A 24,580-nucleotide genomic window follows, 5' to 3' on the forward strand; every position below is an offset into this window, starting at 1 on the left:
TTTATCAACTTATTTATCATTAGTTTAACACTAATCCACTCTTTAATTTGCTTTATTTACTTTAGTTCATTTTCTCCTATTTGATCACTACGATTTCTTAACTCTTATTATGTCACAGAAAATCAACTAATCTACTTTGTCTCCCTCTTTGTCATCAAGGAATTCTCACACACTCACAGGCTGGTCACTAGCCCCCACCTTTTCTTTCTCTCTCACACACACACGCACATTTTACTCTTCGTTCGTTCACACACACCTCATGCTTCTCGCAGTCCCATTCAAACTTTCTGCGAGACACTTCTGCTAATTTAGGACAACGCCCTAATCAGCACACAGAGAGGGTGCCCATCCGCTCTCGTACACTTCACAAATCATTCAAACTGCGCCACGGACTCGATACCGCGGCTACTTTTCCCCAAAAAATATAAAACCAAATTAAACCCCCCAATTGACTTCACAGCTTGCAACAATTCGCGACACGGCCGCCTGACGCGATTTCTGCACACCACAAACACACACTTTTAGACACGAATCCTTTTTGTTACTTTAATTGACTTCCGTCTTCAGACGAGACGCCGACTCTAACGGCGCTTTCACACACACTACACCGTCCTCCTTCTGCATCAGGCACTGGGTTCAACTCAGCTCGGAATCTAACCGGCGAAAGCAACCGATCCTGCTTTTATGCATACTTCAGACTGTGACAGGGACCTCTCCCCGACTTAGTTATTTAAGGAGCCACGAATCCCCAGGTCACCACCCTGGATCTCCTGCCTTCAAGTCCTAGCCCTGCGTCCGAGACTAGGTGGGGTAACCAAACCCGTGACACGCGCAGGTCATGCGGTCATGTGATAGTTCGCGCTGATGGACATAGGAAGTGTTACAAACAGCTGATCGGATCGGCAAAGCGTGTTTCTGGAATATTATGTTTTTGTTGCTACAAGCGCTTTTTATGCAGTTTTTGCAAAGCTTTATGTGGAAGGAAACTGTGACCTAGGACAAGCTGATGGCATAAGATGTAAGTACAATTCCTCCGGTTACATATGAAAAAAAATTATTGCGCTAGCTCACGTGGTTGCAGAGCTACCGGGATTTAAAAATAGTTACGCAAAATGGAGCGTGTCCGCTCCTACCAGTTCTAAAGGGTTAATCATGTGAGCTAGCTCTCTGTTCGCCTCGTTTCACGATCTCAGCTCTGCCAATTCATCTCTGGGCCTCGAGCGAATTCCCAAGGGTTTCGGCACCAAAACTGTTGGGAAATCAGTTTTACCCCGGTTCTTTTTATTCCTCGAGCATCCAGAGATGGCACCGGACTCAGTAGTCATTTTCACAAAATCTTTATTCATCTTTATTCATCTTCATTCATCTTTACTCTTCTTCATTTAAGCATGCACTTCTCGAAGGGAAGACGAGGCCGGTGTTGTGCCAAAAAGTCATTGTCTGCCAGAAACTGATTGCCGTCCGTGGGAGCGCGCGCAGCTGCTTAAAGCTGCAGCGCCCGGATTACTTGCGTTGCCAGCTACTTCTGTGCAACTGATATAACGTGGAGGGAAAAAACCCAAACACATTTATGTGACGTTAGCGTGCTTGTGATTGTGGACTATAACTTGTCACTGAAACAATAATTCTGCTTCAAACTTGGCGGATGTCATCTAGAAGGGTCATATGTCAAATATTACATCTCAAACAGTCCCTTAGAACTGCTGGATAACCTGTAAAGAAACATTAACATTGATAATATGCCATTTTCAGCCTGCCAAAAAGTGATTGTGGCCTATATCTTGTCACTGAAACAATGTTTCTGCTTCAAACTTGGTGGATGCCATTCAGAAGGGTGTATTTATCACCCCCAACAGTCCTTTTGAATGTCTCCCTAATTCTGAGGTCTCAAGGTTGGCAAGTATGGCCACAACACCTCACTTTTTTGCCACATGTATCGCAAACCACGGTCGTGTTCAAATTCATGGGGACCCGGCCTTCGCGGTCTACGTGGGCCGGGTCCTCAGAAGGTCAGGTAGGCCGGAAGTAAACGGCCGTGAAATTGGACGGTGTAGCCTTCTGATTAGCGTCACCGCTGTCTCGGTGGAGTTTAATAAACTCAGCCGTCTGCTCCTTGCTATCTAAAATATAACAGGACACTGGCGTAAATTCTCGACTGTCTCACACTTGTGTTTAATCAGTTTTCTGTTTGACGTTTAGTCAGCTGTGTGAAAACCAAGGAGGAACCCACTCGGGGGATTAATAACGTTTTATTTTATCTAATCTAATCTAATCTAATCTAATAACTTTAATCTCAGCCAAACCGATTTACTCACGAACAAACAAAACACTGAAAAAAGCCCAACAATAACATTTTTAGGTTGTCTAAGTGACTTATATATAACGTTTAACACGAGCAGCGAACGTCTGCTGTTTGTGGAGGTAAAATACATCCGCACATGACTCCAACTACGCTCAGCCATTGTTGTGAGTGCGCACGCCAGCGGCTGCAAGACATTTATACAGCCGCATTTCGCACACAACTATGAAAGGAAGTAGTTACTTTGAATGTAGACAATCCGAATGCTACAGTTTCTTTCCACTGTGTTCCTGTTAGGCCATGATGGTTTTTTTAGCGACTTTTCGGACAGCCAATAGCGATTTTCCTTACTGAGGAGTTGGCAACACTGCAACCTGTAGATGATCACTAGCTGGAACCCTCATCCTCTCACCCGGGCCACTAACCCCTCCTGTGCCAATAAGTACAGTTATAGTTCATGATTCATTCACAACCGTTCTTCACAGAAACACCTTATGAACTTTGTCTCCTCTCATTGCAGGCATTCAGAAACTTCTGGTTTCGTTCCCTGGCCTGAAAACTCCCTTTTCCCTCACCTCACAGAATCCCTGTGTCCATAGTTATTCGAGCGCCTTATGTTATTTTTTACAGTTCATGTTTTCTACTTGCTTTCAAGTAAATCACACATCTCTCACAGGTCACGTCACACCATGATTCACAGTTGACAGTCAAGCCATCGCTATTACACTCTTTTGTAAATAAAGACTTGTAAATCCCATTCACCAGTGCCTCCGTGTGTGATCTGCATTTGAGTCCGTTTGTCTGATTCAGCTTTCCGACGTGACCGACAGCCCCCCCCCCCCCCCCCCTTTCTCTAAGGAACTGGGCGGGTCGGGGGGTTGTCTCTGCACTACTTATGGTACGATAAGGTACAAGAACATATTTAAACACAAGAGTCACCATAAGTGCATGTGGCACCAGGACACCCTAGGTCACATGCTGATCGGTTTTGTAAACATCATCAGATATCCGGCCGTATGTTCTGGACACTCGAGTGATGAGAGGTGCTAAGCTGTCAAAAGATCCCCACCTGGGGTGAGATAAATCAGGCAGCGTGGGAGGACACTGGACAGACCTAAATGTTTAATGATGGTGTGTTGGGAATACTTAGTAGAGGCATCTTCCACTCTCACCTACGGCAGAGCTTTGACAGGAGTCTGTACGACACTGAGGACATTGAAACTGACTGGACCATGTTCAGCACCTTCATCACTGAAGCTGCATTGAGCTGTGGCTGTAAGATGGTTGGTGCCCTTTTGTGGTGGTAACTGCTGAACCACATGGACACCGGAGGTGAAGGGAGCCACCAGGCTGTAGAAGAATTCCTATTGGGTTGGGGTAGCCTGTGGGACCTCGGAGGCAGCCAGAGGGCACTGATTGGCCAAGTGGAATGTGTAGCACTCATTTTTAACATAAATGGTCATTCACATAATTTGTATTCTGTGCCATTTTTTTCATGTCACTGTTATAATGAAGTACTTTATTAGCTTTTCACCTGTCATACATTTTTTTTTTTTTTTATTATTGCTTTGTTGTGTAGTGTCATCATGTTTTTGTGAGGGTTTGCTCTTTTTGTAGGGCGGCTACAGTCTGGCTTTCCCCTACAACCGACTCAGATGAAATTCTCTTCATTTGCACCAGTGACTGTAAAAAAACGTAGATGACCTAATAGCTCCCAAAGAATGAAGCCAGTCTATATCGCCACCCGGTGTCTCGCTGCAGCATAGGTTAAACACCCGCCTTCTTCATGATAGCAGATGGGACTGGAGCCAGACTAAAATAAAAAAATTCTCCTCAGATAAATTTTCCTAAAGATTTTTTCATTCATTATCAGCAGTTCTCATGATGCATATTTGTCCTCAAAGGCGCTCCTTTATCACATGTTTGATTCTAATTACTAGCATAATGCTGTTAAATTGGGCTGTGACGTCAGCTTTAACTGGCAGCTGCAGTCACAGAGAAACTTGAGCCTCTCTGTTTGGGAATAGCAGATAGAGCGGGGACGCTGAGAGGAGGTCCAGTGTTTATGTTACAAAACCACGACCGACTGTTTCAACCTGACAGCCTGAGGTGTTCTTCAGTAAACTGGACTGAATATGTGCAAACAGCAGCATGTTTTCTGTCTCTTGCCACAACTGTATTTACATGCTGAAACCGATTACAGCCATTTGGCAGCTTAAGTTCAAAGTTATGTTTAATGTTTTCACTGATCAATAATTTTAGAACTGACAACTGACTCTGTGTGTGTTTGTTTATTTATTTATTTATTTTACTGAGTTTTTATTAAATACTAAGGTAAAAAAAACAAACAGTCTATGAGCAATACCTCATCAAGAATCATTCAAAGCTAACATGTGCAGTACTCCGTACAGCTTACATCCTTAGAAAGTAACCACTTCAAGCATTAAGCCTTTGAGGTTCACACCAAGAAAACTGCAATTTAAGAAATAATTCTTTGCATTGTTTTTTCCTTTAGAACAACAGCAACAAAGTTTAGATATTTTTTTAACCAACTCTATAGTTTTTTAAACATAGTCCTCTACCAAACAGTAGAGATTTTCATTCATGGCAAAACTCAGAATACAAAAAATATTTTTTTTAAGTTTAATAAAACTTATAAACTTCTGCAACTTCGCAGCAGAGTACACTGAACATATAAAAGAGAGTTGTAGTGCTACAGAACCCACTGCCATTGAGATTTAGAGGCGTTAGATTTCCGGTGATATGCAACAAAGCACTGCTGGTGGGCATTCTTCACAGAAACACTTTGCACTTCTGACAATTTCACCTTGACACTCCCTTTGGACAGAGGTTACACCGGCCTCGGTTGTCAGAGTGAAGTGGCAGGTGTCCCAAGTTGTCATAACGCACATCTTGTTGTGGATGTGAAGGTCTTGGGGTGAAATGTTTCTGCTGAGGCAACATTTGAGGTGGAGAAGAAGATGATGGTCGACCAACCTTTGATGGAAACTGCTAGACAAAACCTTTTGACAGGGAGCGGTTTCACATTCAGTAGGGCACAGTCCCTCTTGTGAACAAGCCAGGCATTTGAGATGCCAAACAGCGGAAAATACCATCGCCTTGATTTTGCTGGAGTCCTGTACATTATTCCTGCGGAGAAGCTTGTAGTAGACTCCAGCCACCACTTGCCGTTACTTATTAGGGTGTGACCCTAACCCTAGATATGAAGCAGGGTGGGAGGGATATTCCTGCTGAGGTCAGCTGTTCAGTGTAAGTGATGTCCTGCTTTAATTTAGAGATTGCCGAACTGCTGCTTTGCCTGGGTGGATTTCTGGCTATTGGGCCGAGGTCCTTATACACCGGTGGCTATTTTCATTTGTTTTAAAATCGGTTTAACTTGACAGGAGCTGAAGGCTAAGATGGAGTAGATGACCTGCTCCACCTCCTGACCTATAGTCACCTCAGTAGTGTTGCTAGCAGAAGTTGAAGTAAATTATGTAGAAATATTCATTCATATTCTTTTCTACTCACAAAAAGCATGAATTCAGTCTCCTTGAAATTAAGGGACAATTTATTGATATCAAACCACATCTTCAAAATTTCCAGTTCATTTTCAATTCTATACAAGAGATCCTTTACATTACCTTTATGCTACCTCCAGTAACGCTGTGGGAACCTTGGAGTCATTTTTGACCAGGATATGTCCTTCAACGCACATATTTGGTGGGCGACCGTGGCTCAGGGGGTTGGGAATCGCATCTGTAACCGGAAGGTCGCCGGTTCGATCCCTGGGCTCTCTGTCCTGGTCGTTGTGTCCCTGGGCAAGACACTTTACCCTACTTGCCTACTGGTGTTGGCCAGAGGGGCCGATGGCGCGATATGGCAGCCTCGCTTCTGTCAGTCTGCCCCAGGGCAGCTGTGGCTACAACTGTAGCTGCCTCCACCAGTGTGTGAATGTGAGAGTGAATGAATAGTGGTATTGTAAAGCGCTTTGGGTGCCTTGAAAAGCGCTATATAAATCCAATCCATTATTATTATTATATTAAACAAATGTGTAAGACTGTGTTCTTCCATTTGCACAACATCTCTAAAGTTAGAAATATCCTGTCTCAGAGTGATGCTGAAAAACTAGTTCATGCATTTATTACTTCTAGGCTGGACTACTGTAAGTCATCATTATCAGGATGTCCAAAAAACTCACTGAAAAGCCTTCAGCTAATCCAAAATGCTGCTGCAAGAGTCCTGACAGGGACTAGGAAGAGAGAGCATATTTCTCCTGTTTTGGCTTCCTGTTAAATCCAGAATTGAATTCAAAATCCTGCTCCTCACATACAAGGTCTTAAATAATCAGGCCCCATCTTATCTTAATGACCTTGTAGTACCATATCACCCTATTAGAGCACTTCGCTCTCGCTCTGCAGGCCTACTTGTTGTTCCTAGAGTATTTAAAAGTAGAATGGGAGGGAGAGCCTTCAGTGAATATAAGGTTTACAGCATATCTTGTCACTGGTAATTGTTTGCAATGTTTATATATTTATATTATTTACTGTAGGTCAGTGGCGGCTCCTGAAAAAAATCTCAGGGGGGGGCAATTTTTATGATATCGACTAAAATGACCCATTTAATGAGTACATCAAACAACACAATTTTAATTTAAATTTAAAATGAACAACCATATTCTGGCCATTTGTATAGATTTGTAAAAATGAACAACCATATTCTGGCCATTTGTATAGATTTGTAAAAATGAACATGAACAGATTTTTTTTTTTTTTTTTGAATGAATGAAAAATAACTATTGAAAACAACAACTGTAAACTGATTGGGGGGGTGGGCTAAAGAGAGAAAGAGAGAGGGATGGAGACTTGCGCTGGAACCAACTCCGACAAAAAGTCCTGTTGTATGCTTTTGACTTCTCCTTCGTTGCCTGGGTTAGTTGAATTTCGGGCTTGTCAGGTCCCAACTCTTTAACTTGCAGTTTTTCTGCCATTGTCCTTCTGGCAAAAGGGTAGGTTAGAAGCGATCTAACCGAATTTGGGGGAGGCTGTGCCTCAACCGTTAACAATACCGCTGCCATCGTCTCTCTCTGACCTTATAGCTCACTTAGGCTACTGACTGAGGTAAAATTCTAGAACAGCAAATCTTCGCGCGTTTTCTGCAGGGGCGCAATTTTAAGCGCCCCCAAACCATTTAATTCAGCGACGCTGATAGGTCAAATATTTATTATTTTCCCCTGGCAACCATTTAATGATAGGCTATTTCGCTGCATATCAAGGGCGCTTTGACGAGCGCCCCAGAAGAAGAAAAACACCGTTTGTTGGTTGAACTTTAATGAGTCAGCTGGTGAAAATGTTAAAATACGCCTGGCTGTATATGGGCACACACATAGTAAAACTATCATTGATGAATTTTTTAAAAATATATATTTTTACTCCTCCACATTTGGGGGGGCGGAGCCCGAGCGCCCCCTATGGGCTAGCCGCCACTGCTGTAGGTATTGGTGAAAAAAGCTTTATGTTGTGAAAAACTGAAATCTGGAAATTAGAATTGTTGTGCCTTATTTTGTTGATGTTTTTACATATATTCCTTTTGAAAATGGTAAAATTTGTATATTTATTAATTTTTGTTTATCTGATAAAATTTATTTAAAAAATAAATCGGATATTTCAAACAGTTACTCACTACTTGAGTAGTCTTTTCGCCAAGTACTTTTTTACTCTTACTTGAATAACTTTTTTGACATCTACTTTTCACTTTTACTTGAGTAATAATATTTTAAAGTAATGCTACTCTTATTTGAGTACAATTTTTGGATATGGATGTAACACAGAGACATGGAACACAGAGACACGAAACCAGGCAGAATTGTTTCATTGTTGTCTGAAGACAATACTGCTACTAACACATCCATATCTGCCACACAGAGCTCCACATGTACTGCTCATTTAGAACAAATGACTGTCAGCAAACGAGGACACAATCACACAGCCCACTGTCTTTGTTAGATGCGCGCCTGTTTCAGCAAAGTTCACAAACTCCCTCCAACACAACGTCCGGCCCACTGTGCGGCTCCACCAATGAGATCCGAGGGCCCGCGCAGTGGTATTAGCATACAGCCTGTATAAAAAGCGCCGCTCTCGGTCACGGCGCTCATTCGTTACTGTAGAGTATCGAGGAACGAAAATGCCTGAACCCGCCAAGTCAGCGCCCAAGAAGGGCTCCAAGAAAGCCGTGACCAAGACCGCCGGCAAGGGTGGCAAGAAGAAGAGAAAGACCAGGAAGGAGAGCTACGCCATCTACGTGTACAAGGTGCTGAAGCAGGTCCACCCTGACACCGGGATCTCGTCCAAGGCCATGAGCATCATGAACTCGTTTGTCAACGACATCTTCGAGCGCATCGCTGCCGAGGCATCTCGCCTGGCCCACTACAACAAACGCTCCACTATCACTTCCAGGGAGATCCAGACCGCAGTGCGACTCCTTCTCCCCGGTGAGCTGGCCAAGCACGCCGTGTCTGAGGGCACAAAGGCCGTCACAAAGTACACGAGCTCAAAGTAAACTGACTGCAACTCAGACGTCAACACAACGGCTCTTTTCAGAGCCATACACGTCATACTGACGAGCAGAATTCCTGCCGTTAAACATGCAGCTCACTATGTTACAACTACTATAATCGCGTATGTCCACTTTTGTGTCACTGGGTGGTATCAATCCGCTTTACTGACCCTAGTCTACAGAAATGTGTTCCGGTTTTTACTTTGTAGTGACTTTGTCTTTCTACAGACACAGCTAATGAGATTTTTTTTTTAATTAAACACTTGGTATTAGTTCAAAGAATACTTTTTTTTTTTTTTTCTTCTGCAGTGTACAGAATGCAGCGGCAAGACTTTTAACTGGTACAAACAAGAGGTCACACATTACTCCAGTTTTGGCTTCTCTTCATTGGTTGCCTGTAAATTTTAGGGTTCATTTTAAAATTTTAGTTTTAACTTTTAGAGCTCTGCACGGTGAAGCTCCCCAGTACATCTCTGACGTGCTGAAACCTCATGCTTCATCCCGAGCACTTAGGTCTTCAAGTCAGAGGCTACTGGTGGTCCCACGTACTAGGTTTAAAACACGTGGGGCTCGGGCTTTTCAGGCACTGGCACGTAGGCTGTGGAACTCTCTGCCGTTGTCTTTACGCTGTCTAGACTCTACTGACTCCTTTAAAAAGCAGCTGAAGACATTTTATACAAACGGGCTTTTAATTAATTTTAACTTGTATGTCTGATCTTATTGTAAAGCACTTTGTGATTTTTATCTGTGAAATGTGCTATATAAATAAATTTTACTTTTACTTAGGATTTGTTCCACTATGCAAAGAGTGCAGAAAAACTGGTAGAGATGCAGTTACAGTCTACGTTACAGTCTACCTGGGCCCCACCAACTATCAGCTAAAGAGAAGAAATAAATTCAATTGCTGCACATTTTCTAGACCCGTCTGTGGTCCTGTCTGTTATATGCAGCACCATGCTCTTGTTTCACTGTTAAAAGTTAGCAACTACATTTTAAAATATTCTATTAAACAACACATAATACATTTATAGATGCATATTATTATTAAAATATATAATATTGTTTTATTTTTATTTTTTTTAAAGCCTACACTGGCTGTTGTAGTGGAAGTAAACTCTACTTTACAACCTTACCTGACTAAATCTAGGCCAGTGGAATTGACATTCAGTCATTTCAAGGACACATTTTATTCCAAGCTGAGCGCGTACTGCTATTTATTTTTTACCATGTATTTATTTCATTACTCGTTTCATAACCATTTTGATTCATGTACATTTGAACATATGGAGTTCTGTAGTGTTAAGGCCCTCCCAGCTGGAGGAGAAGAGTCAGTGGCTGCCCTGTGTCCCCCCCCTCAGTACTTTTCCACTAAAGCTGAGGTTGAAAGTTGCGATTTGGTGTGAGCCTCCCTTCCGTTAGACTTAATTTGTCATTAACAAAAGACAACATTTCCACATTTAGAGAGTAGAAGAGTGGGCGGGGCCACTGAGCTTCGAGCGGTCCAGCGAACCGTCTGTTTTCTTTTACGTCCGCCGAGCACAGATAATAACACGGCTCCGTGGGGTTGAGATTCATTCGACTTTGTTCATTCAGAGAAGAAACTTTAACCATGAGTGGACGAGGCAAAGGTGGCAAAGGACTCGGAAAAGGAGGCGCCAAGCGTCACCGTAAAGTTCTCCGTGATAACATCCAGGGCATCACCAAACCGGCCATCCGCCGTCTGGCTCGCCGTGGCGGAGTGAAGCGTATCTCCGGTCTGATCTACGAGGAGACCCGCGGTGTGCTCAAGGTGTTTCTGGAGAACGTCATCCGCGACGCCGTCACCTACACTGAGCACGCTAAGAGGAAGACTGTGACCGCCATGGATGTGGTGTACGCTCTGAAGAGGCAGGGCCGCACTCTGTACGGCTTCGGCGGGTAAACTCATTCTCTCCAATCCCAAACGGCTCTTTTAAGAGCCACCCACTTTCACTTTAAGAGCTTTGTTCTGCCATCTTGTGATATTAATCCGCTGTATTGAACCCTAGTCAACAGAAATGTGTTCCTGCTTTTTACTTTGTCAAAAGACATAGTTACTACAAACAGAATTAATGCGACTTTTTAGTTATCTCCTGGTTTTAGTTCAAAGTATACTTTTTTCTTCTTATATGCAAAGTTGCGCTAATCATAAGATTAAAATGCTTTGGCACAAAACTAGAATCAACATTCATGTTGCAGCTTTTCATTGCATGGTCGTGTCTGTATAGTTTTGGTCGTCTGTATTCGTCTTGTTGCAGTTTTTGGCTTCTGCTGTGAGGTTATCCTCCATGCACTTATACAATTAATCGCTAGACTGTTTTTTTTTTTTTAATAAATATTATATTAGGGACATTTCCCTATACATATCTTTGACCTGGGGGCAGAATTGATCGTGAAATGGAAAGAAAAAATGCGTATGAACTTACAAATTTACAACATGATGCATTTAAGGTAATCCCTTTTCCATTTTTATTTAAGAGGATTTGTTCCACTATGCGAAGAGGCTGGAGTGCAGAAAAACTGGTAGAGATGCAGTTACAGTCTACCTGGGCCCCACCAACTATCAGCTAAAGAGAACAAATAAATTCAATTGCTGCACATTTTCTAGACTAAAATTTTGAGATTATTTCAAAAAAAATATCTTTTTGTAACATTAAATGTTGCGAATCAAATGGAAGTCTTTCTAAAGTTTAATGATATTTATATTATGAAAAGCAGATTTTTGACATTTTAAGTTTTTCCCGTTTCCAGTTAAAATAAACACACACAAAACACAAGCAAACAGCCAGAACACAAAGCTGGAAAACTACGGAGCCCCGCAGGGGGCATGGGAGAAAAAAAAAATTAAGACTGACTTTTGCGAGATCTCGCAAAACTTTTAGCCGCATTCTTCGGACGCCGGCTCGAAGCCGACCGGGAGGTCGAGGCACGATGTGCCGGGAAAGCGGTGTTCCTCCCGGCTGTAGTAGCTCTCGACCTCCCGTTAGCTTAAATTAATCTTAATCCGTCTTAATTTTTTTTTCTCCCATGTCCCCTGCAGGCGCTCCATAGAAAACCCACCCGATCGACCAAAATCAACTCAAAATACTAGTGATGTGACGTTCTGTATCGAGGCTTCGAAGCTTGTGCCGAGTAATGGAGGGGGCGTTTCCGCGATGCGCGTATCGAGGCTTGCTTCATTTATGGGAGGAGCTGAAAATGATGACGTCCGAAGCCTCGCTGCCCGGCTGTACCACGTGACTGGTTCATGAAGTGGTTCGAACTTTGCCGCGAGCTATGACAGCGATATAAACCCCTCAGACTCCATTCAAAATGTAGGTGTTTGATGGAGAGTTGCGGTTAGTGAGAGTTTGGAGACAGTTTGGAGGTTTATGAGAGTGAGGAGAGAAAGTCAGGAGAGAATGGAGCCAGCTAAGAAGAGGAGGATGTCCTCCCCTGTGTGGGAACATTTTGATCTTATTCCTCCCAACAAAGGTATGTAAATTTCTACAGAAGATGTATTTTCATAATACTGATGGTGCAATACAATTTATGTTAAGCGCCTTTACTTTTGTACAAGGTGAAGTGTTTGCTCTGTGCCAGGGAGCTGGGATATAACAACAACACCTCATCCATGCTCAGGCACTACAGAGCTTTGCATGAGAATAAGGGGAACAGCGATTGTGGAGCAAGACCAGGTGAGCCATTAAATGCAATGATAATATAGCATGCAGTAATGTTACTAAATGATATAACAATATTATACAACTGTTATAAGTTACGTGTGTGATATTTATATTTGTGCTTTGTTCTCCTGAGGAAAGACAATAAAGACAATCTCAAATAGATGAAGACCTGGTCAGCATGGTGATTGAGGACTTCCAGCCATTTAGCATTGTGGAGGACAAAGGATTCAAAAGATTCGTTAAATCATTAAATCCTAGCTATGTTCTCCCCACTAAAAAGGTCATAAAAGCAGTGAAATTTAGTTTTTACACAATAAAATATGGGCAGGACTGACGCCTCAGTGTGTAGCTGTCCATACCTCAACGTTACAAAAGCACAACTACCGTCCACACCCCAACCACACCTCACCTCACAGTAAATGATCATTTCCATTTTAAGCATTTCCAAATAATCATTTTCCATACTGCCAGTATAAATATACACAGTATACTGCCATCACTACAATATACATGTTTTACACACTCCTTTTCTTGTTGACATTTACAGGCTGTGTGCAAAAGGCCACACTCTTCAAATTCATGCCAACTAATATTTTTACGTCCAGTAGGTGTCCTACTAGAGCAAATGAAGCTTCAAGAAGCTTTGCGCTGGGGTGAACCAGTTGGATGAAAAGCTTCAGTGCTTCATGAAGCTTCATCTGCCCATCACTAGAAAATACTGCCACACAACAGAACCTCCTCTCCTCCTCCTCCTCAAAAAACTCCACAAATGAATGAGTCACCTGCTTATAAACCATTGAATCAGACACCGAAGCCGTTAGACTCTAAATGAAGCTTCGGACGTCACTGATCACGTGATTCTGGCCAAACGAATCAAGCTTCGACACAGTGCTTCTGAAGCAGTGTGTTGATTTTTTTGACACATGCTTCAAGCGAGCCATCACTACTTCACTGTGTACTGCACTGCACATGGTTGAAATGACAAACCCACCTAACTTGATGTGCACTTTAACACACAACTAGACTAACCAGGATACAAAGGGCTAGTTCGTTGGACTATTAGAGGGCAAAAAATGGCTAATTAGATGTCAAAGTGTATACTAAGAAAGATATGAATTGGTATCATCATTTTTTTTGTATTTTTTTCCTCACTTGTGGTGCCCCTGGATGGATGACACTGTTAGCATTTGCCTATACTGCCTATGCCACAGGCAGGCCCTGCTGTGTCCTTCACATCCAGCTTTCTGCAATTCCCAGAGGAATTTCCATCAAAGCTTTCTTCAATCTAACTCCTAACTTGATGGCTCCATAGCCACCTTTTTATCTGCCTTTATATAATGCAACTATTGTAGTAAGTGCTGTGCATAAGATGGAGGAGTTGTACAGGAGGTAGGAATGATTTCCTGTGGTGTTCAGAGGGGATTTTTGGTCATCTCAGTCTCTCACTAAACACACTCCGGTGACTGGTCAGCACATGATGGTGTGGGTCAGGGGTATTGTTCAGGATTTGACTTATGCACAAAAAAAAATTGTGGTCACATATTTTTCAGTAGGTGGGATAATAACAGAATCCTCCAGAAAGAGGAGCAGAGATATACTGGGCATGAGCTTTATTAGTGCCAGAGCTGGGAAATGCACCCACATGGGCAGAGCAGGATAAAATAAATAACAAAAACCTTATTACGATAATAATAAATAGAATAGATACAAGGATAAAATAATTTTTGACTAATAGCGAAAGAGTGATTAACAGTGAGATGGCTGTGTGTTTTTAGCAGGTGTTGAGTATTACACATTGAGATACTCAGTGATCAGTTTGTGGATGCAGACTAAGAGATCAGAGCCAAAGTGTGGAAGCGAGCTGCTGTAAGGTCACTAATGAAGCTTCTGTACAACAATGTGAGTGAAACTGTGCTTTGGTTAGAAGTGAGCAGCTGTCACACAGGTCTCGCTGCTCCGTGGGCCTGCAGCAGCATCGGTGTGTTTGCTGGGAGCTCGCAGCGTCACTTTGTCCCACAGCTGCGCTCACCAGATGCTGCTTTTAACTCGGAGTGCGTGAACAAACATGTGTATCAGCTGGAAAAGGCTTTTTACGGAGCTCTGCTGCGGCTCCACCGGTTTCAGCAGAGAAAAGAGTCCAAGAAGCCGCCGAGCAGCGCTGACCTCCGCACCGAGTCGCCGAGCTTTGGGAGCTCCACGAACCGAGAGCAGAGAGCACGAGAGCCCGACACGAGGCCTGCACGAGGAGACACAAGCCCGCTGTGGACTGCTCCACTGTCGACCTGCAGTGCTGCTCACACACTCACTTTAAGCTCTTTGATCCCGAGACACGAAACACAAAATGAAGCATTGCGAGGCACGCGCAAGAGCTGCGCGCGCTGCCTTCACTCTCAACGGTTCTCATGATGCGTTTAAGTGCAGCGTGGCGCTTCCGACTTGCCATCACTGTACCGTGAATCTCGATCAGACGCGAAAGAGGAAAATGTCCGAGGAAGCTCCCGCACCTGCTGCCGTCCCGGCCAAGGCGGCCAAGAAGAAGAAGACGACGGCTTCCAAGCCCAAGAAGGTCGGCCCCAGCGTGGGCGAGCTGATTGTGAAAACCGTGGCCGCTTCCAAGGAGCGCAGCGGCGTGTCCGCAGCCGCGCTCAAGAAGGCTCTGGCTGCCGGAGGCTACGATGTGGACAAGAACAAGGCCCGCGTTAAGACTGCCATCAAGAGCCTGGTGGCGAAGGGCACTCTGGTGCAGACCAAGGGCACCGGGGCCTCCGGATCCTTCAAGATGAACAAGAAGGTTACTGAGAGCAAAGCCAAGAAGCCCGCAAAGAAAGCCGCTCCTAAAGCCAAGAAGCCCGCCGCGGCCAAAGCCAAGAAACCGGCAGCAGCTGCTAAGAAGTCGCCCAAGAAGGCAGCAGCAGCTAAGAAGCCCGCAGCCGCTAAGAAGTCGCCAAAGAAGGCCAAGAAGCCCGCAGCGGCGGCCAAGAAAGCGCCCAAAAGCACCAAGAAAGCAGCAAAGAGCCCCAAGAAGGTGCTCAAGAAGGCTCCCGCAACAAAGAAATCCCCCGCCAAGAAGGCCGCCAAGCCCAAAGTCAAGAAGGCGGCCACAGCAGCCAAGAAGAAGTGAGCTGACACCGCTCTCACACTCAACAACGGCTCTTCTCAGAGCCACCACAGCAACACACAAGAGCTCCTTCCTCTCACTCACTCACCACTCTTGTCATTCACAATAATGTCCTATTATTAAAGCGCTTTTTTTCCTCCATTGTCCTCATTACAATTACAACTTGGATTACTATCATGGTGCACATTAGTGCTGTCTAAGCAAGTCTACAACTATAAGAATACAAATATTAACAACTCTATTTACAATCACACATTCGTAATACAAGCCATCACACCGCTTCTTTTACTGTGAAACATCATACAAGAAATAAACTGTTAAAGGTTAGCAACTACATTTTAAAGTATTCTATTAAACAACACATAATACATTCATAGATGCATGTTATTATTCACGTATGAAATATTGAGTTTTTTAAAAGCCTACACTGGCTGTTGTACTGGAAGTACACTGTATATTTTAATGATACCCAGCTAATATAATCCACTTGAAATGCTCTAATCTACAACCTCACCTGACTAAATCTAGTCCAGTTGAATTGATATTGTGTGATTTCAAGGACACATTTTACTCCAAGCTGAGCCCGTACTGCTATTTATTTTACCATGGAGCTCTGTAGCGTGAAGGATGAGGGGAATTAAATTATTTCAAAATATAGTCTTGAGGTTTACTTCTTGACCTCACCGATTCTTTGGAGCTGAAAAAGAGTCCGGGGCTGCCCTGTGTCCCCCTCCACTGTCCTCTTCCCAGGTTAGTAACTGTGGCTTCTTGTTCTTGGCTGAGGCAGCTTTCACTCACTTTATAACAGGCAGACCCCCACTGTCACTTTTGCATACTATACAGTTACACACCAAAGTTTATCGCTGAAAAAAGCTGATTTGGCACGTCAGAGGTCAGGGTTCAGCAACTTAGTGTCATTCTTGAGAGCTTTAAGGTCGCATGAAAAGCTTTGAGAACAAAAATCCACTATTGTCCTTAAAACAGGTTGACAAAGATATTCTAACAAAACCCACACTTAGGAATCATTTCCTGTTCTTCTGATCACCAGCTGCCCCCTATTATCCAAGTAAACCTAAACACATTCTATTCTTCGAATTGTTTTATTCTACTCACAATAGACACTAAACCCTAAGCGTAGATGTAAGTGCCTTGAGAAAATGTCCCAAATTCAGCAGCAGTGCTGAACACGTCGCAAACAGCTGCACATTTTCCTCCACCTCACGTTGTTATATTTTCCTGTGTTTAACAAGGTTTGAACTGCGTGTTGTCTGTTTCCATGAGCTTAGAAACTGTTTTAATTATAAAGCGAGTGAACCATGATGAGTGTCCAAAGTCAGTTATGAAGCTAATAATTAGTGACATCCAATGTATTCTTAATTAGTAAGATGAGCAATGAGGTTGAACACGACCCCACACCACAATGCAGGAGACAGAGCTTTTTGCTGTAGTTTTATATCAAGACCTAAAGTTTGTTTTATTCACAAAAGAATAGACTAAACGCACACAGCTCTAGTTTTTTTTTTTGAAGGTGGATTTCAGTCCGTGACTAAGATGACATGAACGTACACTTCAAAGTAAATCAAGATGCATAATCTACATTTCCCAGGACACAAGTTGTTACAAACACTAACAGCAAGAAGGATGTTTGCTCAGAGAGAAGTGTTTGGCTCTTAAAAGAGCCTTTGTTGTTGGTGAAGCCGAGCGCTTTGCGTTTACTTGGCCTTGGCGGGCTTCTCGGTCTTCTTGGGCAGCAGCACAGCCTGGATGTTGGGCAGCACACCACCCTGAGCGATGGTGACTCCCCCCAGGAGCTTGTTGAGCTCCTCGTCGTTGCGCACAGCCAGCTGTAGGTGACGTGGGATAATGCGAGTCTTCTTGTTGTCGCGGGCTGCGTTGCCAGCCAGCTCCAGGATCTCAGCTGTCAGGTACTCGAGCACAGCTGCCAGATAAACAGGAGCGCCGGCTCCCACACGCTCGGCATAGTTACCTTTACGCAGCAGCCTGTGGACACGACCCACGGGGAACTGAAGCCCGGCACGGGAGGAGCGGGTCTTGGCCTTAGCTCTGGCTTTGCCTCCGGTCTTTCCGCGCCCACTCATTTTGACAGGTTCTTTTCTTCGTAGTATCGAGACTGAGAGAAAATGTGGTCCGATCAGCTCAAAGCCTCGCTTATATTTCCGCAGAGCGCGCGCAGCTTCGTCACGCACCAATCGCAGAGAGGCTTGCGGCAGCGCGCAACATCAATGCACTTTTCTCCAATGAGCAGCACACACCGAGGCGGGCGGTGCTCCACGTGGAGCCCGTCACCAATCACGAGCCGGAGCGGCACCGCGTCACAGCCAGTCACACACTTTAAGAGCAGCGAGTCTCCTCTGTTCGCTACATTTTCTGCTCTTATCACAGGGAAAGAAAAGTGAGGAAGAATGGCAAGAACAAAGCAGACTGCTCGCAAGTCTACTGGCGGCAAAGCCCCCAGGAAGCAGCTGGCCACCAAGGCCGCCCGTAAGAGCGCCCCGGCCACCGGAGGCGTCAAGAAGCCCCACCGTTATAGGCCTGGTACCGTGGCTCTGCGCGAGATCCGCCGTTATCAGAAATCCACCGAGCTGCTGATCCGCAAGCTGCCCTTCCAGCGTCTGGTCCGTGAGATCGCTCAGGACTTCAAGACCGATCTGCGCTTCCAGAGCTCTGCTGTCATGGCTCTGCAGGAGGCAAGCGAGGCTTACCTGGTAGGACTCTTCGAGGACACCAACCTGTGCGCCATCCACGCCAAAAGGGTCACCATCATGCCCAAAGACATCCAGCTGGCTCGCCGCATCCGCGGAGAGAGAGCTTAAGCTGCACGCTCTCCTACCAACAACGGCTCTTTTCAGAGCCACCTCACTCACACCAAGAGCTCGGTCCAGTAGTAGTAGCAGCTCATTAGAAGTTAGCAGGGAGTTAACTCGCTAGCTTCTAAATACAATATAGCATGTCCTGACTGCGGGGTTTTGGAAACAAATTCAAACGTACAGCTCTGTTATCACTTCCAGCATAAATGAAGACAGAAAACTAAACAGCAGTGACGTTTGTAGGGTTACTGAAGTTGGGCTAGCTGGTATGATGATGTGCTACGTGACCGCTAGCGACACAGCTATGTTAGCATAATATAAACAAGCTAACTTTTTTTTCCACTCGATAAAAGTTAACGTGAGTGTTCTCGGTGGTCAGGAACAAATGTAATCGCATGGCAGGATGCTGTAAAAGGACCAAGTTTTCCCCTGGAACGAATTAAAACTGTAAGTCTTGTGAGCGTTGTGTGGACTCAAATGCTAGATTTTCCTCCTTGTTTCTCCCTTTTGTATGTGTTCATGGTTTTGTATATGTAATTGTATGTGTATGTGCATTTTATATGTAAACTTGTTTACTTTAAATAAAAAAAAAAAAAAAGTAAAAGGACCAAACTTCAGCCAGGAGAACAACTGAGATAATCCATCCATAATACAAGGTTAGTCATACTGCTGCATGGGCTGGGCTGCAGTTACATCCTAAGGTTTTAAAAACTGAGCTTAAATAAATGATTAGTGGTAATAAAAGCCGAGGGAGGTCAACATTTGAGATCAAATAGAAGAAAATACAAAACATTAAACATGTTAACAACACAAAAGCCATATTAGACGCAGACTACTTTAGACCCGGAAGTAGGATTCGTCGCGTCATCACTGAACAACCGGATAGTTGAAATGTGCTATAGAATACTATAGTATTATACTGGATGACTGAGAACCTTCACAGACATATAGAATACTATAGACATGACAGTAAGGCAAACATGTTAATATTAGTTTGCAGAGGCTGTTAAAATGTTATCTAACGTTAACATGTTGGTGACACAATTTCATCCTAATGGTACTCACATATTCATAGGGTTCATTTTTGAGACAAATATCAAGATCGGCAGAAACACTGAAGCAGCTACCCATTGTATTCTTGTCATCTATGTCCAATTGTCAGGTGACAGAAGAACCAACACAGTGTCCTATAACTGAAGTAATGTTAAGTCCTTAAAGTCATATTCTTTTATTGTCATGACTGTATTTCAAGCTTTTTTTTTTGTATGATACCTGATTTATATGGAATATGACTGAAGTAAACTAAAGTCTAAAATTCTTAGTCTGTCATTTGTTCAATAGTAATTTAACATTAAGTAATTCAAACTATGAATTGTAATTTTAAATTGTTTAAAAGCATGTAGAATAGCAAATGTAGGAAAGTATATTTCTCCTTTTTTATTTATTTTTTTTTATCAAGAAACAAAGACAAAAAGCAGGGCAGGGTTCGGTGGTTGAATCGTCCGTCCCCACCAATGCCAAAAACAAATCTACGCCCTTGTCAGGATCATCCCCCACCACCTGCAGCTGGCCGTCCACAACGACGAAGAGCTGAACAAGCTGCTGGGCTGAGTGACGATCGCTCAGGGTGGTGTGCTGCCCAACATCCAGGCCAAGAAGAATGAGAAAGCTAAATAAAATCCAGCAACTTTCCTCAACCGACTAACGGCTCTTGTAAGAGCCACTCACAACCTCTGAGAGTACACTTGATTAAAGTAATGAAACTAAATATTTAATCCATAGGTGTCAAACTCATGTTCACACTAGAACTGAAGTGGGCCTGTTAGTCTATCAGTATGTGCAACACATTTAATTGTTTTACTGCATGCAGTAAAATTGTAAAGTTATTACCCAGACTTTTCTTTTCATAAATTTCCTGTAAAAACAAATCTGTGTAGTAAACTAAAACTAAAAAAAAAAAGACAGCTGAGTAGATTAAAGAGGTTCAGATTTATAATTTTAAATCACTACAAACTCTCATTTAGGTCTAAGATTCATTTAGACCAACAGCGAACCACAGCTGTGAGCTACATGCAAACACACTTTGTGTGTGGTGTGTTTTCTGTAATTCTGATCTGCTCCCTCAAAGGAGCTTTATTTATTTATTTTTTACCTGGAAGCACGTCAACGTAGACAATCTGGCAAAACTTCTTGTTTGTGATGTGGGTCATTTCATCACAGAGCATTAACAGTTGCCTTTGATATTTTGTTTGCAGTTTAAACAGACATGTTCCATGTTGGTGAAAATAAAATTTCAGGCACACATCAGGAAGAGGCTTCGAAAGCTTCATAGGGCTTCATCCACTCATGTCCACCCTCTACTACAGCGGTCCCCAATCCCAGTTGACGTGGGCCGGCCATCACAGCTGATTTAAATGGATAAATTACCTTCTCAACATGTCTTGAAGTTCTCCAGAGGCCTGGTAATGAACTAATCATGTGATTCAGGTGTGTTGATCCAGGGTGAGATCTAAAACCTGCAGGGACACCGGCTCGTGGACCGGCCCTCGTGGACTGGGATTGGGGACCCCTGCTGTACTAGATCAAAGGTGGGTTGGTTATCTTAAAAAAAAAAAAGACATACTACATATGACAGAGAATGTACATCTTTTTGTTTTCATATTTTAATTTATATTTAATTGTGTTGTGGTTTGCAGTGTTTTGTGTTTCACTTTAAATTTGTTTAAAAGGAAAAAGCTGAAAATGTAAATAGTTAAAAGCTGAACTGTGAATAGTTGATTTTTGTAATATATGATTTATTTCATTTTATGTGGAGTGAATAAATAAAAGTATATTTACGGTGGACCCTAGAGACAAAGCACGTACAAACCCCGAAGCACATACGAACTCCAAAACATGTAGAAAACACAACAGAAGTGCTCCAGGATGCTCGGTGCAGTGTTGAGCTTTTGTTACCTAGTGGCTACACAAGCCAGGAAGTACTAACGACCAGATTTGGTGTGTGGTAGTAGCAGGTAAATGAACATTTTTTTAAAAATTATTTGAATATATATGAGTGCTTGTGTATAAATACACAAACAATACACATATGCTTTCATTTCTGTAATTAAGTGATCTAGGTAGCTCTGTTTTGGAAGTTCAGTTAACGCTAGGAATATGCTTTGGAATTTGTACATGCTTTGTCTCCAGGGGCCACCGCATACATTTATATATAAACATGTATAAATAAAAACACTTTATTTTGCATTGGTATTTCCTTTTGTGAATAATTTTCTTTTATTGTTCATAAATTAAAGCAACAAAACAACCTGAAGAGCTGGCTCTTTTTAGTTAGCAGAGCCAGAAATCCCATCACTAATAAGTACTTCTGCTTTAAGCGGATTTGTGGCAGGACAGCATTTACAAATAAACTGATTAATCAGTGAAATCTTTCAGTTCTTTCGTTTGGTCTACACTCCTGCTATAGTTGAGTTTAATGAAACAGTGGTATTGAATAGGTCTGTAACTTTAAGTTCAGTTTGTGGCTCTGTCAGTTAAGGAGAAAGGAAAGCACACATGACAAACGGGTTAATATTCCAGACTCAAGAAAAGCGAAAAGTTAATGTTTGGAATCTCAGTTGGTAATTGTTAAGTTATAACGTAGTACTTCAGAAGTTGCTGGGGATACTGGCAGATTGGTCTACTTTTTCATGACTTCCCTCTACATGACAAAAACCAACAAGATGGCAGAACAAAGCTCTGAAAGTGAAAGTGGGTGGCTCTTAAAAGAGCCGTTTGATGGATTGGAGAGAATGAGTTTACCCGCCGAAGCCGTACAGAGTGCGGCCCTGCCTCTTCAGAGCGTACACCACATCCATGGCGGTCACAGTCTTCCTCTTAGCGTGCTCAGTGTAGGTGACGGCGTCGCGGATGACGTTCTCCAGAAACACCTTGAGCACACCGCGGGTCTCCTCGTAGATCAGACCGGAGATACGCTTCACTCCGCCACGGCGAGCCAGACGGCGGATGGCCGGTTTGGTGATGCCCTGGATGTTATCACGGAGAACTTTACGGTGACGCTTGGCGCCTCCTTTTCCAAGTCCTTTGCCGCCCTTGCTTTTTTTTTTTTTTTTTTTTTCCTTTGCCACCTTTGCTTTTTTTTTTTTTTTTTTAAATTTAAAAATCACTTTATTTAAATATCAAAATTCACAATTACAAATACACATAATACAAGCACCATGCACAAATTATTCACATCTTATTTTACATATTACAATAATAAAAGCTCCCACGGCAGGTCTTTTCCTAACCACCCTTGCTATCTCTTAATAATTTACAATAGATACATTAATACAAAAGTTAAATAATACAAAAGTTAAATTAATCAAACATATTAACATTAATTATATCTTCAAAAGGTCCCAAGGTAAAGGGCTATTCTTTTTTTGTTCTAAAGTCTTCCTCCTTCTCAGGTCTGTAAGGATATTTTTGCACACAGCAACGCTATCTATCATTTTATGCTCAATGACCACCTTGGCTCTGGTTTTCCAAATGTGGGTGTTAATGACACACATAATAAGCCAAAAGAGGCGTCTTTTACTGTCATACATTTTTTCTTTAAACAGACCATATTTTATAGCTTGTATATTGTTGTCAATTTCAAAACCCATTTTAGTCATCTGTTGTCTGATTTCTACTGTTCTATAACAGGATAACAGTAAATGTTCAAGGGTTTCATCCTCGACACACCGTGGCATTGGACATTCTTTGGTGGTAACATAACAGCTCCACTGCACCACCGCTCTAACAGGGAGGCGTCCAACAGATATCAACCACACAGTGTCTCTCATATTTTCAGAGATTAATTTGTCGTAGATATTTTTAACTACTAGCGGGCATTCTTCTACGCCCACGCCCTTATATTTTATCTGTCCTTCATTATTTTTACTGTTAATTATATTGTATACTTGTTTAGTGGATACTTGTGTCCAGTTAATATTAAGGTCTTTCCACTGTTCCGTAGTGTCGCCAAAGAGGAGTTTATAATACGGCATATTGGATCTAGCCCTACCTTTTAGTTTTCCCCATTGTACTTCGTTACCTCTAATCCATGGGGTTCTCCTATTAAGAGCGCTAAACACATTTTTAATAAAAGGAATCCTCAAAGTGATACGGAGATCTGGCGCACCCAATCCACCACACTCTTTGCCTTTATACATTAAAGTTCGTTTCGTAACCTCACGGTTTGTTCCCCATATTAATTTAACACACAGTTTGTTTAAAAGTAAAAGTGATTTGTGAGGAGGAGGAAAAACTGTGGCAAGGAAGAGAAGTTTAGATACTATATGGGTTTTAACTATATTTACTCGTGCTTTATAGTTAGTATTTTTATTTTCCCACTTAGCAACTTCTTCTTTAATTTCACATTCCTTTTTAGACCAATTTGACAAACAGGGGTCTCCTTTGTTGATCCAAATTCCCAAGACTTTCATTTCGTCATTTACTTGTATGTTTATTTTCGGCTTTTGCAGTGAGGAACCAAACCACACGCCTTCTGTTTTTTCTGGGTTTAATTTTGCCCCTGATGCCAATTCATATTGTTTGAGGTGAAAAAATAACCTGTCCAACTCATCCTGGTTCCTAATAATAACTGTAACATCGTCGGCATAAGCCATAGCTGTCACTCTATAGCCATCATTAAAACAGTAACCTTTAATATTAGTGTCTTTATTAATTAGTTTCAATAAGGGATTGATGGCTAAAACATACAAAGCAGCGCTTAGTGGGCATCCCTGTTTCACTCCACACGAAGCATGGAATTGTTCGGTCAAACTTCCATTTACCTTGACTTGTATGATGGATTTTTTTATATAACAATTTTACCATGGCGATGAAACCGTCCGGCATCCCATAGGCTTTCATAACTGCCCATATATACGAATGAGAAAGATAATCAAATGCTTTCTTTTGATCTAAGCTAAGAATAAAAAAGTCAGTCTCTTCTGGAGTATATTACCTCTCTTAGGGTGCACAGATTATCCCACATCTGGCGACCTTTTATAGCACATGTCTGTTCCCTCACAATAATTTTATCTAATATATCTTCTAGTCTATTCAT

The 24,580-nt window shown here is 42.6% G+C and overlaps 5 protein-coding genes across 5 annotated transcripts; 4 read left to right on the plus strand and 1 right to left on the minus strand.

The window, feature by feature from the left end:
• The first annotated feature begins 8,466 nt into the window (after positions 1-8,466).
• LOC146635518 (histone H2B 1/2) lies at positions 8,467-9,091 on the plus strand. The gene has a single exon (XM_085350577.1). The coding sequence runs from the start codon at positions 8,483-8,485 to the stop codon at positions 8,855-8,857; it is 375 nt and encodes a 124-aa protein (XP_085206703.1). The 5' UTR covers positions 8,467-8,482; the 3' UTR covers positions 8,858-9,091.
• Positions 9,092-10,443: 1,352 nt separating this feature from the next.
• LOC146635519 (histone H4) lies at positions 10,444-10,941 on the plus strand. The gene has a single exon (XM_085350578.1). The coding sequence runs from the start codon at positions 10,464-10,466 to the stop codon at positions 10,773-10,775; it is 312 nt and encodes a 103-aa protein (XP_085206704.1). The 5' UTR covers positions 10,444-10,463; the 3' UTR covers positions 10,776-10,941.
• A 3,937-nt stretch (positions 10,942-14,878) lies between these two features.
• Positions 14,879-15,658, plus strand: LOC146635520 (uncharacterized). The gene has a single exon (XM_085350580.1). It carries the CDS (start codon positions 14,879-14,881, stop codon positions 15,656-15,658), a length of 780 nt encoding a protein of 259 aa, XP_085206706.1.
• Positions 15,659-17,364: 1,706 nt separating this feature from the next.
• LOC146635521 (histone H2A-like) lies at positions 17,365-17,771 on the minus strand. The gene has a single exon (XM_085350581.1). The coding sequence runs from the start codon at positions 17,752-17,754 to the stop codon at positions 17,368-17,370; it is 387 nt and encodes a 128-aa protein (XP_085206707.1). The 5' UTR covers positions 17,755-17,771; the 3' UTR covers positions 17,365-17,367.
• A 289-nt stretch (positions 17,772-18,060) lies between these two features.
• On the plus strand, positions 18,061-18,504 carry LOC146635522 (histone H3). Its single transcript, XM_085350582.1, has one exon. The coding sequence runs from the start codon at positions 18,079-18,081 to the stop codon at positions 18,487-18,489; it is 411 nt and encodes a 136-aa protein (XP_085206708.1). The 5' UTR covers positions 18,061-18,078; the 3' UTR covers positions 18,490-18,504.
• The last annotated feature ends 6,076 nt before the right edge of the window (positions 18,505-24,580 follow it).

Source organism: Diplotaxodon limnothrissa, linkage group LG3 (genome assembly GCF_057381915.1).
Source record: "Diplotaxodon limnothrissa isolate DT_005_m linkage group LG3, D_limnothrissa_male_GT1.1, whole genome shotgun sequence".
NCBI classification, from domain to species: Eukaryota; Metazoa; Chordata; class Actinopteri; order Cichliformes; family Cichlidae; genus Diplotaxodon; species Diplotaxodon limnothrissa.

Excerpts from the sequence above, each read along its gene's own strand:
- LOC146635518 (XM_085350577.1), top strand. The coding sequence starts at position 8,483 with ATGCCTGAACCCGCCAAGTCAGCGCCCAAGAAGGGCTCCAAGAAAGCC.
- LOC146635519 (XM_085350578.1), top strand. The coding sequence starts at position 10,464 with ATGAGTGGACGAGGCAAAGGTGGCAAAGGACTCGGAAAAGGAGGCGCC.
- LOC146635520 (XM_085350580.1), top strand. The coding sequence starts at position 14,879 with ATGAAGCATTGCGAGGCACGCGCAAGAGCTGCGCGCGCTGCCTTCACT.
- LOC146635521 (XM_085350581.1), bottom strand. The coding sequence starts at position 17,754 with ATGAGTGGGCGCGGAAAGACCGGAGGCAAAGCCAGAGCTAAGGCCAAG.
- LOC146635522 (XM_085350582.1), top strand. The coding sequence starts at position 18,079 with ATGGCAAGAACAAAGCAGACTGCTCGCAAGTCTACTGGCGGCAAAGCC.